Below are 15,054 nucleotides of genomic sequence, written 5' to 3' on the forward strand. Positions count from 1 at the left end.
GTTACCTTAAAATTGTTAAAACATTAGGGCTAGAGAAATGGAACATTGTGGAGGGAGTTTGCATTGCATGCGGGTGACCTAGGTTTGATTGCTGGCACACCCTATGGTCCCCCCAAACTGTCAGAGTGACTTCTGATTTCAGAAACAGGATAAGCCCGGGCCGGAGCGATAGCACAGCGGGTAGGGCGTTTGCCTTGCACGCGGCCGACCCGGGTTCGATCCCCGGCATCCCATATGGTCCCCCAAGCACCGCCAGGAGTAGTTCCTGAGTGCAAAGCCAGGAGTAACCCCTGAGCATCGCTGGGTGTGACCCAAAAAGCAAAAAAAAAAAAAAAAGAAACAGGATAAGCCCTCATGTCCCAAGCTGTGGTCCAAAAACCAAAAATGTTACACCAATAAAACAGATTTATTATTTGAGAATATCTGTCATGTACTTTGCAAACTTCTTTCCAAATTTCTACTCTCCATTTTTATATGGCTGCAATTTTCCTGCTTCTCTCAAAATCTAGAAGAGGACGATTTATTGAAAAACATTGGAAAAACAATATATAGAGACTGATTTTTTTATCAATAATTCAAAGTGTTAATATACATTTTCCAGGTTTCTATTCATTAAAGGATGAAAGTTTTGTAAGGATAAATTAGCTATTATTTGCAGATGAAGAAATGGAAATGCTGAAGGATTAACAAAAAAGTCATGGTCATACACTAAATGCAGAACATCTCTCAGTTCATCACAACATATCTCAGTTCATCACTAGCTTCTCAGAAATGCTTATTCCTCTTGGCCTTTTATTCAGGTCAAACTGCATTGGACTCAAATGACTAGTTATGCCTTGATCAACTCTGAAACATGAGCTATCAAACAAGGCAAAAATATCTTGTAACCATTGAGGTATTATTGTTCTAGATTGAGATATTCTTGTTGAATGGCTTTCAACTCAACAACAACAACTTGGGTGTGGGTTGGCTGTTGGGTTGTGTGTTGATATGGGAAAAGGTACCTATCAGTCCATGGTCCTTCATTCTTCTCACAATAAGTAAGAAACATGAAGTAGCAGGCAAAGAGTTAACTGAGACAGTGAAAGCACACTCCATAAAGCAAAGTGGGTACATAGAAGGAAGGTCATAGAAGGAAGTTCGAGGCCTGGGACATGTATTTCAAAACCTTTTTTCTCAAGGCCTGAAGAGGGTGCCAAAGGTGGTTACAGGATGTGTGTTGAGTGGCCGGAGGCTCATGTTGGGTCTAGATGGGGGCCATAGGTTCTACAATAGAGTTACAGGGGCTGTACATGGTCTAAGTTCCCCTGGGGCATCTGCATGGACGTCAGGAAGGGACAGTCTGCCCACATTCTGCCAGTTAAGACAACTTGGATTGTAACCCAGAGGGGTTTCCATTGTCCTTCTTCCAGTTTTGCATACGTTGCAGCAACAACAATAAAACACCGGTTGATGATAAAGCCCAAATTAAATATACAACCGGCAGAAACAGTATTGACATGCTACTTGATTGAAGGTCCTTTCTAATTCTATGCCTAGAAGGACTCAAGAATGAAAATAGTCTGGATTTGTTTGTGAGTCTTCAATGTTCCAGTCAAATCCTCTCACAGTTGAACGAGAGCTCTGTGGCTGCCATATAACTTAGAATTTACTACCTAGACTAGCATTTGTAGAATTAATTGGCCAATTAACACTTAAGTTGTCTTTATTTATCCTAATACCTTTACAGGTATGTCAGAACATGCAAAACTAATAACTGGGAGCCTGCATAGTTTCAAGAACTTATGTTAAGCTCCTCTACTAATGATATTATTTTTTAAAAGTCAGTATAATTTTGCTCTTAATAATTATAAAGAGGATTTATTTAAATGTCTTTCTAGTGATCTTAAAAAAATGGAACTTTCCAACATGCCCTCCTCCCAAGAAAGCAATTTACACATTGGAAAAATATTGGTCATCTGAGAATAGGTGACGAAATTATATGCTTCGGATGCTCTATGACCGTCTTCACCTTCTAGAACACCAGATATATTCCTCTATCCAAAACAGTGATCCACTATGAATGGGCCATTTATCTGTTTGGCTGTGACAAGCCTTAATGTTCTAGGATATATACAATCTAATGTCTAGTAAAAAGTTTAAGGCTATAAAAAGTTTAGAAACTCCAGCCTGATGAATATTTATAGCCCTCTGTGTATAGGAACTCATAGAAGATTCTGTACCACTTAGGTTGGCTGCTCAGACCACTCTATCTAATGAAAGGTCATTCTACTCTGATCTAAAAGAGAAAATTCAAAACCCATAGCAGCATTTTCTCAGGCTGCGTACTTGCATGGGCATATTTTTGGAAAGGTAACTGATAAACTATAACTTTCAGTTTTGTTTCACCTTCTTAGATAAAGACATAGAAAGAATATTTGATATCTACAAAAGCAAAAACAAACACAAATGCTTATAAAACAAATGAACATGTTCTAAAGCAATATGTAAAGCTGATATAAAATTATATTTTTTTGCACTGGAACTAATGTTATGACAACTTTTATTGATTTTTTTATACATCGGTAGACTCTGACTGATGCTACACAAATAAAGGACTTATTTCATTAAAAACAAGTTTATAAATGCTGAAATTATACCAAAATATCTAGAAAGGTAGAAACTATTTTGACTCTTTTGGTCAATAAAACATTTTCCCTGGTGTTCTAAAAAGTAGTATTGTAGTATTTTCTTTGACTTCCAAGGTTATTATTCAAACATCTTTGAAAATGATTCAGAAAAAAAAAACTGAAACCAGGTGTATATAAACATCAGGGAAAGTTCATGCCTTTTATTAGAAAATTATTTCAAAAAATTGCTAGCAAATTTGCAAAGTCAAGTATTTTTCAAATGAATGCTTGCTTATTTATATCTTTTTATTATATGAATAGCAACTATTACAGTTACTATTAAACAAATGATATTAGATTATGTTAATAAATAACATCGGTAGAGAAAAATTCTTAGTTAACTAAAAATCATTGACTCATAAGTTAGCATTACTGTTTGAACCAAATATGAATAACCTGTTATGAAAAGTGAAAATGAAAGCACCTTTTAGGCACTTTTAGAATTCTTTTTTGGTAATTTTTAGAGTTATTTTAGAAAACTGTTACTGTCACTGTCATCCTGTTGCTCATCAATTTGCTCGAGCGGGCACCAGTAACATCTCCATTGTGAGACTTATTGTTTCTGTTTTTGGCATATTAAATATGACATGGGTAGCTTGCCAGGCTCTATTGTGTGGAACAGGATACTCTCGTAGCTTGCCGGGGTCTTCAAGAGGGGCAGAGGAATCAAACCCAGGTCAGCTGCATTCAAGGCAAACGCCCTACCCACTGTGCTATCACTCCATCCCATTTTAACAAGCACTATTTAAAAATAAACAACTCTTTACTGATGTGAAATCATATTTAAAACATATTTTGGAAATGTTGTCTATTTGCATTTATTTTATTATAAACAAAGTAGAACTTTGTTAAATAAAATCTCCAAAGATATTTAAAGACATTATCTTTAAATTGATTATTTGAAGAATGTTTAGCGTAAGGGTCTATGCTTTGTATTCGTTGTATTTTCCTAGGCATTGTGTTCTATAACAAACTTTAAGTTCACTGTTATGTATCCTTGAGCGTTCCTTTAAAATATGGGATGTTACATTTGATAAAATGACCATGTGATGGGCCTTTTTTTTTTAGTTCATGACTTAACAGAAGTAAACCCATAGGGCTTTTTGTCCATTTTGATTTTTTTAAAATCCGCAAACTACAAAGCACAAAATAAATCTACTCCTCTGTTGAAATCAACAACAGAGATGCGGTAGAGACTCAAAGCTGAGTTTAACTTGGAAAAGGAATCTGATTTCATCCAAATTCAGGGTTTGGTCTGATTAAATGCTTTAGTAAATGGCCAAGGCTCTTAACAATACGGATATCATAAGAGTAGAAATTACTCAAGATGCTTTTCACCAAGTTCCCAGTTTGAAGCTAGTTATATATAGGTTCAGAAGAAAGTATACCACCACCAAATATTTCAGTATAAAATAGAGGAGACTTGACCTCAAATTAAGATAAATTATAGAGAGCAAGAGGAAAACTTGAATCATCAAGATAAGCAGGACGTCCCCTACAGATCTGGCTTCAACTTCATTCTGATTCTCAGCCTCACTCCCAGTTGCTTGTAGAAAAGTGTATGAATAGAGGAGCCAAGTGTTCCACCCTTCAATATTTTTCACTCTCTTCACAATGATATAATAAGGGAACTCAGTTCTTGACTTTCTTAGGAGATAAAATACACTCATGAAAGAAGTCCCTTAGTTCTCAGAACACAAGCATTCTTGGGAAAGAGGGCAGAAAAAAGACATGACTTCCTTTGTTGTGCTTTAATGTTGGAGTTGTCACCCGCATCAGGTTTTAGCCTAAACATTAAATAAATGCCTGGATTGATCTGGTAGTTTTCTTATCCAGCCACAGAAAACATCACATTGTGATACACTCAAGCAGCTTTTCTACAGTTAAGCTTCAAGACTCATATCACCTCTTCTACAACAGAAAAAATATAAGGATTTGGGGAGCGTTGACAGCAGTGTTACACATGATTCTTCAGTGTTTCTAATTTTAAAAAGCAGAATACACACACACACACACACACACACACACACATACACAAACACGGCTTTGTCTCTTTGAACACCTAAACCAGCTTTAGATATTTCATGGCCCTTTAATTAATTAATTAAATAATTAATTTTTTAGGTCCAATGATTTTTTTATTAAGGAATCATGGTGAAGTACAGTTACAGACTTACAAACTTTCATGCTTGTGTTTCAGTCATACAAAGCTCAGTATCCACCCCTCCACCAGTGCCCATTCTCCACCATCAATGATCCGAATATCCCTCCCACCACCCCCACCCCATCTCTCCCCACCCCACCTCCCCCCACCCCACCCCGCCTCTGTGGCAGGGCCCTTTTGTTCTCTCTACTTTTGGGTGTTGTGGTTTGCAATAGAGGTATTGAGAGGCCATTGTGTTCAATCTATAGCCTACATTTGGCACACATGTCCTATCCCGAGCTAGTCCTCCAAACACCATTTACTTGGTGGTACTGTCTCTATCTAAGCTCTCTTTTCACTCAGCATGAGGCCGGCTTTCAGGCCATGAGGCATACCTCCTTGTCCTTATTTATACTATTCTTGGGTGTTAGTCTCCTATTTTGTTACTTTATATTCCACAGATAAGTGCATTCTTTCTATGTCTCTCCCTCTCTTTCTGACTCATTTCACTAAATATGATACTTTCCATGTTGATCCACTCATATGCAAATTTCATGACTTCATCTTTTATAACAGCTGCATTGTATTCCATTCTGTAGATATACAAAAATTTCTTTAGCCAGTCATCTGTTCTTAGGCACTTGGATTTTTTCCAGATTCAGGCTATTGTAAACAGTGCAGCAATGAACATATAAGTGCAAATGTCATTTCGACTATATTTTTTTGCTTCTCCTGGATATATTCCCAGAAGTGGTATTGCTGTGTCAAATGGGAGCTCAATTTCTAATTTTTTATGAATTATTCACAGTTTTCCAAAATGGCTGAACCAGTCAGCATTCCCACCAGCAGTGTAGGAGGGTGCCTTTCTCCCCACATCCGTGCCAACAATTGTCAGTTGCTTTTGTTATTTTGTATGTGGGCCAGTCTAAAATCTCATTTTTGTTTTGATCTGCATCTCTCTGATGATTAGTGATAAAGAGCATTTTTTCATGTGCTTTTGGCCATTCAGATTTCTTCTTTGAGAAAGTTTCTGTTCATTTCATCGCTCCATTTTCTAATGGGGTTGGATGTTTTCTTCTTGTAGAATTCAACCAGTTCTTGCATATCCTTGATATCAATCCCTTATCTGATGGATATTGGCTGAATATCCTTTCCCATTCTTTAGACTGTCAAGACCCTTTTTAGTAGGTGAAATACAAAAATCATTTACTTTAGCCAGAATCACACATTTTCTTTTCTTTCTAGGCTTTATGAATGCTCTCAAGAAGATATAACAGATTATTATAATAAAATATTATTCTTGGATTATAAGAATAAATCCCAGTTAGCTGAATTTCTTTCAGTTTGAGAACTTGGAATTTATATGGAGGAAATTAACTGCAATGAATTCATATGCATAATATGACAGTTTGATTAGCTTAATACTTTAATGAATATTTAGCTCTACCTATATTTTTTGCCTCTCACATGAATACCTGCAAAATAAATATAGCCTTTAGTATTGTACCACAGTGCATTAGACTTCCTTTTATTTATTCTTATTTTTATACCATATTAAAATCATGGCAGTAATATAATGCCATAACTCATAGGTCATTGTGTCGGTCCATAAAAGTTAGGATATGCCTACCTATAGCTTATTGTGATGACCCATAAAAACTTTTATTGAAATTCCTTTGAAAAGTAATTATGCAGGCCACATAGACAGTACAGGGTTTAGGGCATTTGTTTTGTATAGGATAAAGCCCAATTTGATCCCCATCATGGAATATAGTCCCCTATATACACAGAGTCAGGTGTAAACCCATAACACTGCCATATGTGACACCCCAAAAGAACAAAAAAATTAATACTTTGAAAAATAATATAAAGTAAATCTACAAACTCAACATGAAGATCATGTATTATTAATAATATTATTGTTTTTTTGGTTTGGTGATGGTTATTTAAAATAACAATTTAAAAGTCTTAGAATAATTATCAGAAAAAAACAATTTATTATAAAAAGAAATATGGTTGGCTCTATAATTTTGTGATGTTTCATACTTCATATGAAATAGTGGAAATCAGTATTTTCCTAAAATAAAATTTGCATTTTAATGAACGACTATACAGTTTTGTTCACTTTCCTTGGCTTTTTCAAATCTAGTAAATCCTGGAGAAGTTTTACCTCACACATGCAAAGCTGGAGAATTTCGCTGCAGAAACAAACGCTGTATCCAAGCTCGATGGAAATGTGATGGAGACGATGACTGCCTTGATGGAAGTGATGAAGATTCAGTAAATTGTTGTAAGTTTTCTGTTAAGTTGTCTTAAGTGTTTCTGAATCTTTGTGTGGGTACTATCCAACTGATTTGTAAAAACCTAAATGTAGCTGTATTTTAGAAAGATGTATCTTTTTCTCATTGTTCTGTGTAGAGAATAAAATTGTATTTACTCCTCTTCAGTCTTAAAAGACTACTTATCTTCTTTCTTCCCATTATTTTAAATTCTCCAAAATGCTTCTCCTATTTGTGCTGACAGCAACACCATGCCATTGTCAAGGGGTTCTCTGGCCTACTTCTTTGTGTCTCTGGATTTAAAGATGAATAAAATCAATTTAAATCCTCTTAAGATATAGTTACTTGTAAAAAAAATAAAGTTACAATCCACTCCTTCTGTTCCTTGGAAACAGACAAAGATCTAGGAAATCTCATGAGTTGGGAACATGTTATTATCTTAACTTCACTGCCTCAGTAGATGATAGGAACCACATAAGGGCACTCAGATCAAAATCAAAGCTTTGATTCCTCTCCTCCCTGATTTTTTTTCAAGTTTATGAATGGGAATTGGAAATGTACCACCAAATGGAAGGAAAATATTTTAAAACACATAAATATTATTTTTGTAACAGATCTCATTATAGATAGATCATAAATACTTCAGAGTATAAAATGTGTCACATGTTAAACATACATACCATTGTTTTATGCTTTTATAAGTTTTTTTAGTAAATGACATTTTGTAGGTTTAAGTGATTTAAATAACTAAGAGCTACTTTGCAGTCCTTTAATTTTTAAGCAAAAAGATAAAAATAATTTTGTTAAGAATGGACAAAATTGATCATTTCATATATATCACGCATTTATCTTTGCTGCAGAAGAAAAACTCTAGAATATGAACTTTCAAAATATGTTGGTTGTATATAAATCTTTCATTCCATATGTTATTTCTACATAAATGTTGCACTATCTGCACTGAATTTCCAAATATGGGATTTGATGCTATTTATTTACTGGCAACTACTTTAATATCCATACTATATGCATATAAAATATTAAAATATAAACTTGTAAAATAGACCAGACAATTTTGATATAGAAAGAATATTTGAACTAAAGTTATTAGGTGCTTTTTCCTACTTAATACACAAATAACATATTTCTAGTGATTAGATTAATTTTCTTACCCTTTCTGCATCATGATATTTATTAAGGTTTTAATTAATACTTATTATTTAAACAGCATTCTTTGTAGTCACAAAGAACCAGCTTTATTCACAAAAATATTTCATAATGTCCACACATCATTCCTTTAGATATATGTTTAGATATATGTTTATGTTTGCTAATGGTCTAGTTATATTTCATTTATACTGAATACTTTAGCATTAAATTTCTGGTAGCACTATAGCACTGTTGTCCCGTTGTTCAGCGATTTGCTCGAGCGGGCACCAGGAACATCTTCAGTGTGACTTGTTACTGTTTTTAGCATATTGAATATGCCATGGCTAGCTTGCCAGGATTTTCCGTGTGGGTGGGATACTCCCAGTAGCTTGCCGGACTCTCTGAGAGGGATGGAAAAATCGAACCCCAGTCGGCCGCGTGCAAGGCAAACTCTATGCCCACTGTGCTATTTTTTATTAATTATTTTCATAATTTTCTATTATTTAAACTTATAGCATAGACACCTCTACAGTATTTGCTTTCATTTGTGTTCCATATTAAATTCTATCAACAAATTGTATCTTCTTTATCACCTCGATGGTTCTTTTTATTTATTTATTTGTTTGTTTGTTTGTTTGTTTGTTATTTTCTCCTCTCAACTTTCCCTTGATTAAAAAAGGGCACTACACTAGTTTTACTCAGCAAATTCTCTGCTACTATGCCAACCATTACTTGTCCCCTGTACTCCACTTTGCACACTGCTTCCAATGTAGTGATATTAAAAATTTCAGTCATTTTACTCCGACAAACTTATAAACCACCAAGATAGATCAACTAACTTCTGACACACATATAAAGTGCTTCATATTATATCTTGTCTTTGCGTTTTCTTCTTACCTATTATACATTTACTTATATTTTGTCCTTGAAGTGAAAGTATAAATATATCACTGAGACCTGTCTTATTTCTCTCTTCTAAGTCACTCTTTTTAGTCTTTTTTGGAATTCACTGTAGTGTACTGTTACATTTGTAAGAAAGTCTTTTTTTAAACAAAAACAAAAAAACCATATTTTTAGTAGGGACCATAGCCTGTCCTTATTTTTGTTTCTTTATGGTAAATTTCAAATTAAATAACAAGTAAATATTTACTATAGGACACTAAATGTCTCCAGCTATCTTCTGACATTAGAGTGTCTTTTCTTTATTTCTCAGTAGCTTTGAAAAAAAATGAAAGATTTGGTTAATGGCCCAAACCTGGATTTTCTTGGGCCTTACTTGGCTCCGCACTTAGCTATCAACCATGGTGGTTCTCGGAGGACCAAATGGGGTGCCAGGGGTTTAACATAAAAGGCTACTGTACTGTCCATTATAATCTCTTTCTGAACCCACTACAGTTACTTTGAGTAGCATTATATTCCTGAAGTGTCACTCTTAATATTCTAAAACTACGTAATTCATTTCAGATGATTTTCATAGATTTTAAGTACTCATAATCATTGACCATGCATTCGATTACCATTCTACTTTATGCCCCTGAACTTCTTAATCTAAGTCTGAAAACTATTGATAGTATTTGCAAATCCTTTTTAACTTCCACTTATATTATTAAAAAAAAAAAAAGTCAAGTTCCTGACCAAGCTTCACTGAAATGCTTCTGCATAATCTTAGTACTTCAAAATGTTGACCCTTTTATATGCTGGATGACTATTATTCATATGTGACCATTCTGCTAAAGTTCCTGAAATAAAATTATTAACGGAGCTCGGATATCAGAAAACTTATGCCCCCTATTTTATATGCATGAAAAAACCTTTCTAAAACATGATAAAACCACTTTACCACTAAAGTTACCTTTAAGAAATATAATAGGAACAGTTTTATAGAACCTGACAAAAATGCACACAGTTTGCTTTGCAATAGCATGATAAAATGACTACTTTTCAAGTGCTTATTTAAACTAATACCATAATTTATTTTTATCATAAAGAAATGAAACTACCAGGCACAAGAAAAATTACTTCAAAAAGAATGTTAAAGTTTTGATACACATACTGAAAAGCATGTTGATTCAGTTAAGAATTCAGCTTTCAAAATGCAGAAAAGATAATCACAGAAGGTTAAATTTGAGATGGCCCCCTGTTGGGCATCGTTATTGAAGGTTCAGTTCTTAGCTGTGCACAGCTTCCCATATGAAGACAGTTGTGTCCTCAGCATATTTTGTGGTTTCTTGTTTATTTGTTTGTTCCAGGGGAGAAACTGTATGACAATAATTTTTATTATTAAACTCCAGGGAATCTTATATTTAGCATCAACACTAGGTGACAGGTGATAAATTTTCTTTTTCTTACAGTACTAAGAAAAAGTAAACTAAGCCGAATAAAGTTAGACTTATCTAATATTTCAAGCAGTATTTGAGTGGATCTATATTTTGAAAAATATGTTTGATATATGGTCAATTTATTTTTATAGAAATTCACTGAGATTTGTATTTAATTTTGAGTTCATTTTTAAGTGTTTTTGCATAAATTTTGAAATTGAGTTATTGGATGTTATTTAAATAAGAAAACGGATTTAGAGATTGAATTGCTTTTAGTGAAGGCATAAAATAAATATTCACCTAATATAAAATTTTATTTAATCTTTATGCAAATATTACATTTTAGCAGTTTAAAATATTGATATTTTAATAAGACATGAGACAATGAATCAAATAATCTATTGTATTAATTTTACTAAGTATAATAAAATTTTCTATAAAAGAATTATAATTTTATCCAATTTTAAATTGATCAATTTTATCTCTTTTGCACCTTCTTGCCAAAGTCAATCATAGCTGTCCTGACGATCAGTTTAAATGCAAGAATAATCGCTGTATCCCCAAGAGATGGCTTTGCGATGGAGCTAATGATTGTGGAAGCAATGAAGATGAATCTAATCAAACTTGCTCAGGTAAAGGGCTTCTTACACTATACAGATTGCTTTCTCTCAGCTTCCAAGAAACTGTAGGTCAGTGCTCTGAACTAAGCTAAACTTTCCTGTTAATGATAATCTGATGATCGAAATAGTTAATGGATTCAGAGTTTGATGCAACAAAGTCTAGAACAGAAACGATCTTACTTAATCTTTAGAACATAATCACACATCACAAAGAAACTTTAATAATCCTTCTGGGAATAATTTTTGATATACTATTTGGACAAGACTTCTCCTTATTAAATATTGATGAACTATGAGAGTTGAGACTGGTTAATATGCTATAACTAAGTTTCCTGCATAAAGGCATTTTAGTTTAAAAAGGAGTATTCTTTTTAATCTGCAATGGAATACAACTGTAAATAGATTTTTATTCCTGGAGCATTATACATTATGTATAATATATTATATTTTAAATATGATATATATTATATGTTGTATTATATATAATGTTCCAGGAATAAAATATATGTGTGTATACTATGTATGCATATATACAGTATATATATGTGCATATATATATATACATTTGTATAGTAGGTAGCATTTTCTTTTCTTTTTCATAAACTCTTAGATACTAAGTATCTATTTCCACAAACCTTTCCTATTGTCTAGCAGCAGCCTACAGCTCTTCTTTAGATGATGAAAAGGAAGTAGAGTATTTAGTGGATTATTCTTCTATGATCTGTAAAAACAGTTTTATTCATTATTACAAACAACTATGCCAGAATATACCAACCTCCTCACCTCTCTGCAAAAATAAGCCCTTTGAGCAAATCAGTGAACAATGGAAGGACAGTGCTACAGACAGTGCAAATAAAAAATCATTGTAATACATTTGTGAAAATGTTAGTAGGATCACATGAAAAAAAGACCTCATTTGTATTCTTGCTTTTGCACTGTTTTTGAAAACACTGGTATGTCTCCACGACTCAAATTCTTCATACATTTCTTCTAGCTTTCAAATGTTAAAAAAAAAATTACATTGGCAACACTTGCTGAGTTTCTATGAACTAATTTTCATCCTATGCTTTAACTGGAAGCTTGGTTTAATATTTTATTTTGCTCTGTTTTATTTTGGGGCCACATCTTGTTGTGCTCAGGGCTTACTCCTGACTCTGTGTTCAGGAATCACTCATGGTCAGTTTGGGACATTATGGGGTACTGAAATAAAATCTGTTTCAGCCACCTGCAAGAAAATCCCTCTACCTTCTGTACTCTCTCTGCTTCTCATCTTTAATTTGAGTAACTAGTTGCTTTTAATAAATGTGTATGTCACTTAAGATCATTTTGCATAATATGTGATAAATATAGTGTCCTTTTCTTCTGTTTTAGATCCTAGCATTTATTTTGTGTATCAAGCATAGGATAAAAGACATAATTCCACTCCCAATGTTGGGATGTTTAGGGAAAAACTCAGTCTATAAGTACAGTTTCAAAGTCATTGATCTTTACATCAGATTATATTATTCTAAAGTGTAGTTGGAATTTTAGCATAATCAATTTTACTTTGTCCAAATTTTGCAATGAAGTCACTTCTAAAACTGGTGCAAATATTATTTTAAATTTAGGTTTAAATAATAGGTTAGCATTCCTATACATGTAAACGTAGAGAACTGCTTAAACCTTAAAATAATAGTCATCACTGACCCAAATCACACTACTGAGACTTTTTATTTTTAATATATTATTAAATATTTTATAGAGCATTATAGATGTATATGGAATTAGCTAGATATTAATAATAGCAAAGAATGTGTGCTATATATATTAGAGCAAATGAAACAATCCTAGCTAATAAGATTATTAAGACACTGTCCAATATTACATTAGGAAAAAGAGCAGAACTTGCTTGAATTTCAACTGTCACTTCAGCAATGATACAGATGTTTTGTTAAATATTCTTTAGATGGTAGATAACCTTATTAGCATGCATTTTAGTGACCTGCATAAAAGGATCAAAAGGCAAAAATAAATATATCATTTTACATTTGAAAACTAAATTCGCTGTTTTATTACAGTCTACTTCCATCTTGTTACACTTAAATCAATTAATAAGTCACAAAGGAAGATATGATTAGTTTATTATAGAAATTCCTGAATGTGTAAGATCTATACACATTTATATGTACATGAGTATACATATATATGAATCCAATATAAAATATTATCCATAGGGGATTATTTTATACTTGAATCCACCATTGCAAGTAATTTATATCTGAAATAAAATCATTTTGTGCAGGATACCAATTTCCTATTTTATTCTTTTGAGATTTCTACCACATAAAACTATTAATTCAATAAATATTTATCATAGCCCTAGAGATTAGCTGATGGAAACATATAATACTTTTTCTTAAAATGTTAATAGTGAAGATAGTAGAGATCAGGTAAACAGACATTCTAATGTAGTATTTACAGTGCTGAAATGAACCACTCATCTGAACCACGCAATGGCAAGACTGTGAAATGGACAAGCTGGCATACATTCATGGAGGGTGTTAACATCAATTTTCTACAATGGAATGTCATTTGGCGAATTCAATAAATGTGAAGATGTGTATGCATACCTCCATCTCCGCAATTCTATTTCAAGGTTATACCTTGCACATCAAGCTCAAGAAAATGAAGATATGTTTGTTTTGCCTAGTTCACATAATAGTTAAAAAGGAAATAGATAAAATTCTCAACCACATTTAATAAGATAATGGTATCATATTATATTAAATAGAATATAGAAATAAATATGGATATACATATTGTATTATATTAAATCACGATCACGAAATCCCCTTAATCATCGATTTCTTGAGCAGGCTCAGTAACCTCTCCATTCGTACTTTCCCTGAGGTCTTAGAAGTCTCTCTTGACTCAGCCATCCCAAAGATGTCACACTGGGAGCTCTTTCAGGGTCAGGGGAATAAGATCCAGCTTGTTACTGGTTTTAGCATAAGAATACACCATGGGAAGCTTGCAAGGCTATCCCATGTGGGCAGGAAACTCTCAGAAGCTTGCCAGTTTCTCCCAGAGGGAGAAGTAGGCTGCAAGATATCTTCTACAAGATAGCTTCTGGGAGTTGCTTTTAAGTCTCTAGATGTTGGCTGTTGATAGGATTACACACACCTGGGTTCCTCTTCCAGTACCTTCATGTATGAGGCCTGTCCAGACTGTGGACAGGGGCCTCGAGCATGGCTGTGGCTAGGTTCCTGTTCCGGTGGTCTTGGCCGCCAGGAGCTCTGCTCCAGGTGGCAAGGGAAGCTGGAGCCCATCCCCTCTGAGGAGCCCCGGGGAAGACAGTCAGGCATGTGGGCAAGAGACTCTCTGCCATTATATTAAACAGAATATAGAAATAAATATGGTATAGATAATTAATTAATTGATAGATATTTAATATATACTTGATATGTAATTCAAATATAAATGAAAATAAATTTCAAAAATAATTTTAACAAGTTACAGAATGCAAAGTATTTAGTATCAATTATGTAAATTATAAAAGTGCAAAATAATTTTGGATATTATTATTTAGAAACGCTTAAGAACATGATTAAAATGTGTCTCAAACTTAACCAAATGGAAAAATAAGAACTGTGATAATCTATAGGAAGTAAAATAGGGAAATGTAAGTTGAAATGATGGCATATGAGATTTAAAATTATCTATCATATCTTTTGTTAAAACAAAATATTTACATTAGACAGAAAATAATAAATACTTGATATGTTTATTTGATGGCAAATGTTTTAATATTACTATTACATGTATAATTTCAAAAAGGATATCTTTAACTGGAAACACTTTATTGACATACGTTGTGAAGGATGAGTTTAAGTGAATAAA

At 33.3% G+C, this 15,054-nt stretch overlaps 1 protein-coding gene across 1 annotated transcript in view; it reads left to right on the forward strand.

Moving 5' to 3' along the window:
* LRP1B (LDL receptor related protein 1B) overlaps positions 1–15,054 on the forward strand; it is a 1,943,003-nt gene that overhangs the window by 1,177,658 nt on the left and 750,291 nt on the right. The window contains exons 16-17 of the mRNA XM_055124030.1: positions 6,962–7,102; positions 11,062–11,187. Of these exons, the coding sequence (XP_054980005.1) occupies positions 6,962–7,102; positions 11,062–11,187 (267 nt within the window). The remainder of the gene's footprint in view (positions 1–6,961; positions 7,103–11,061; positions 11,188–15,054) is intronic.

This window comes from Sorex araneus, chromosome 1, assembly GCF_027595985.1.
Source record: "Sorex araneus isolate mSorAra2 chromosome 1, mSorAra2.pri, whole genome shotgun sequence".
Lineage (NCBI taxonomy): Eukaryota > Metazoa > Chordata > Mammalia > Eulipotyphla > Soricidae > Sorex > Sorex araneus.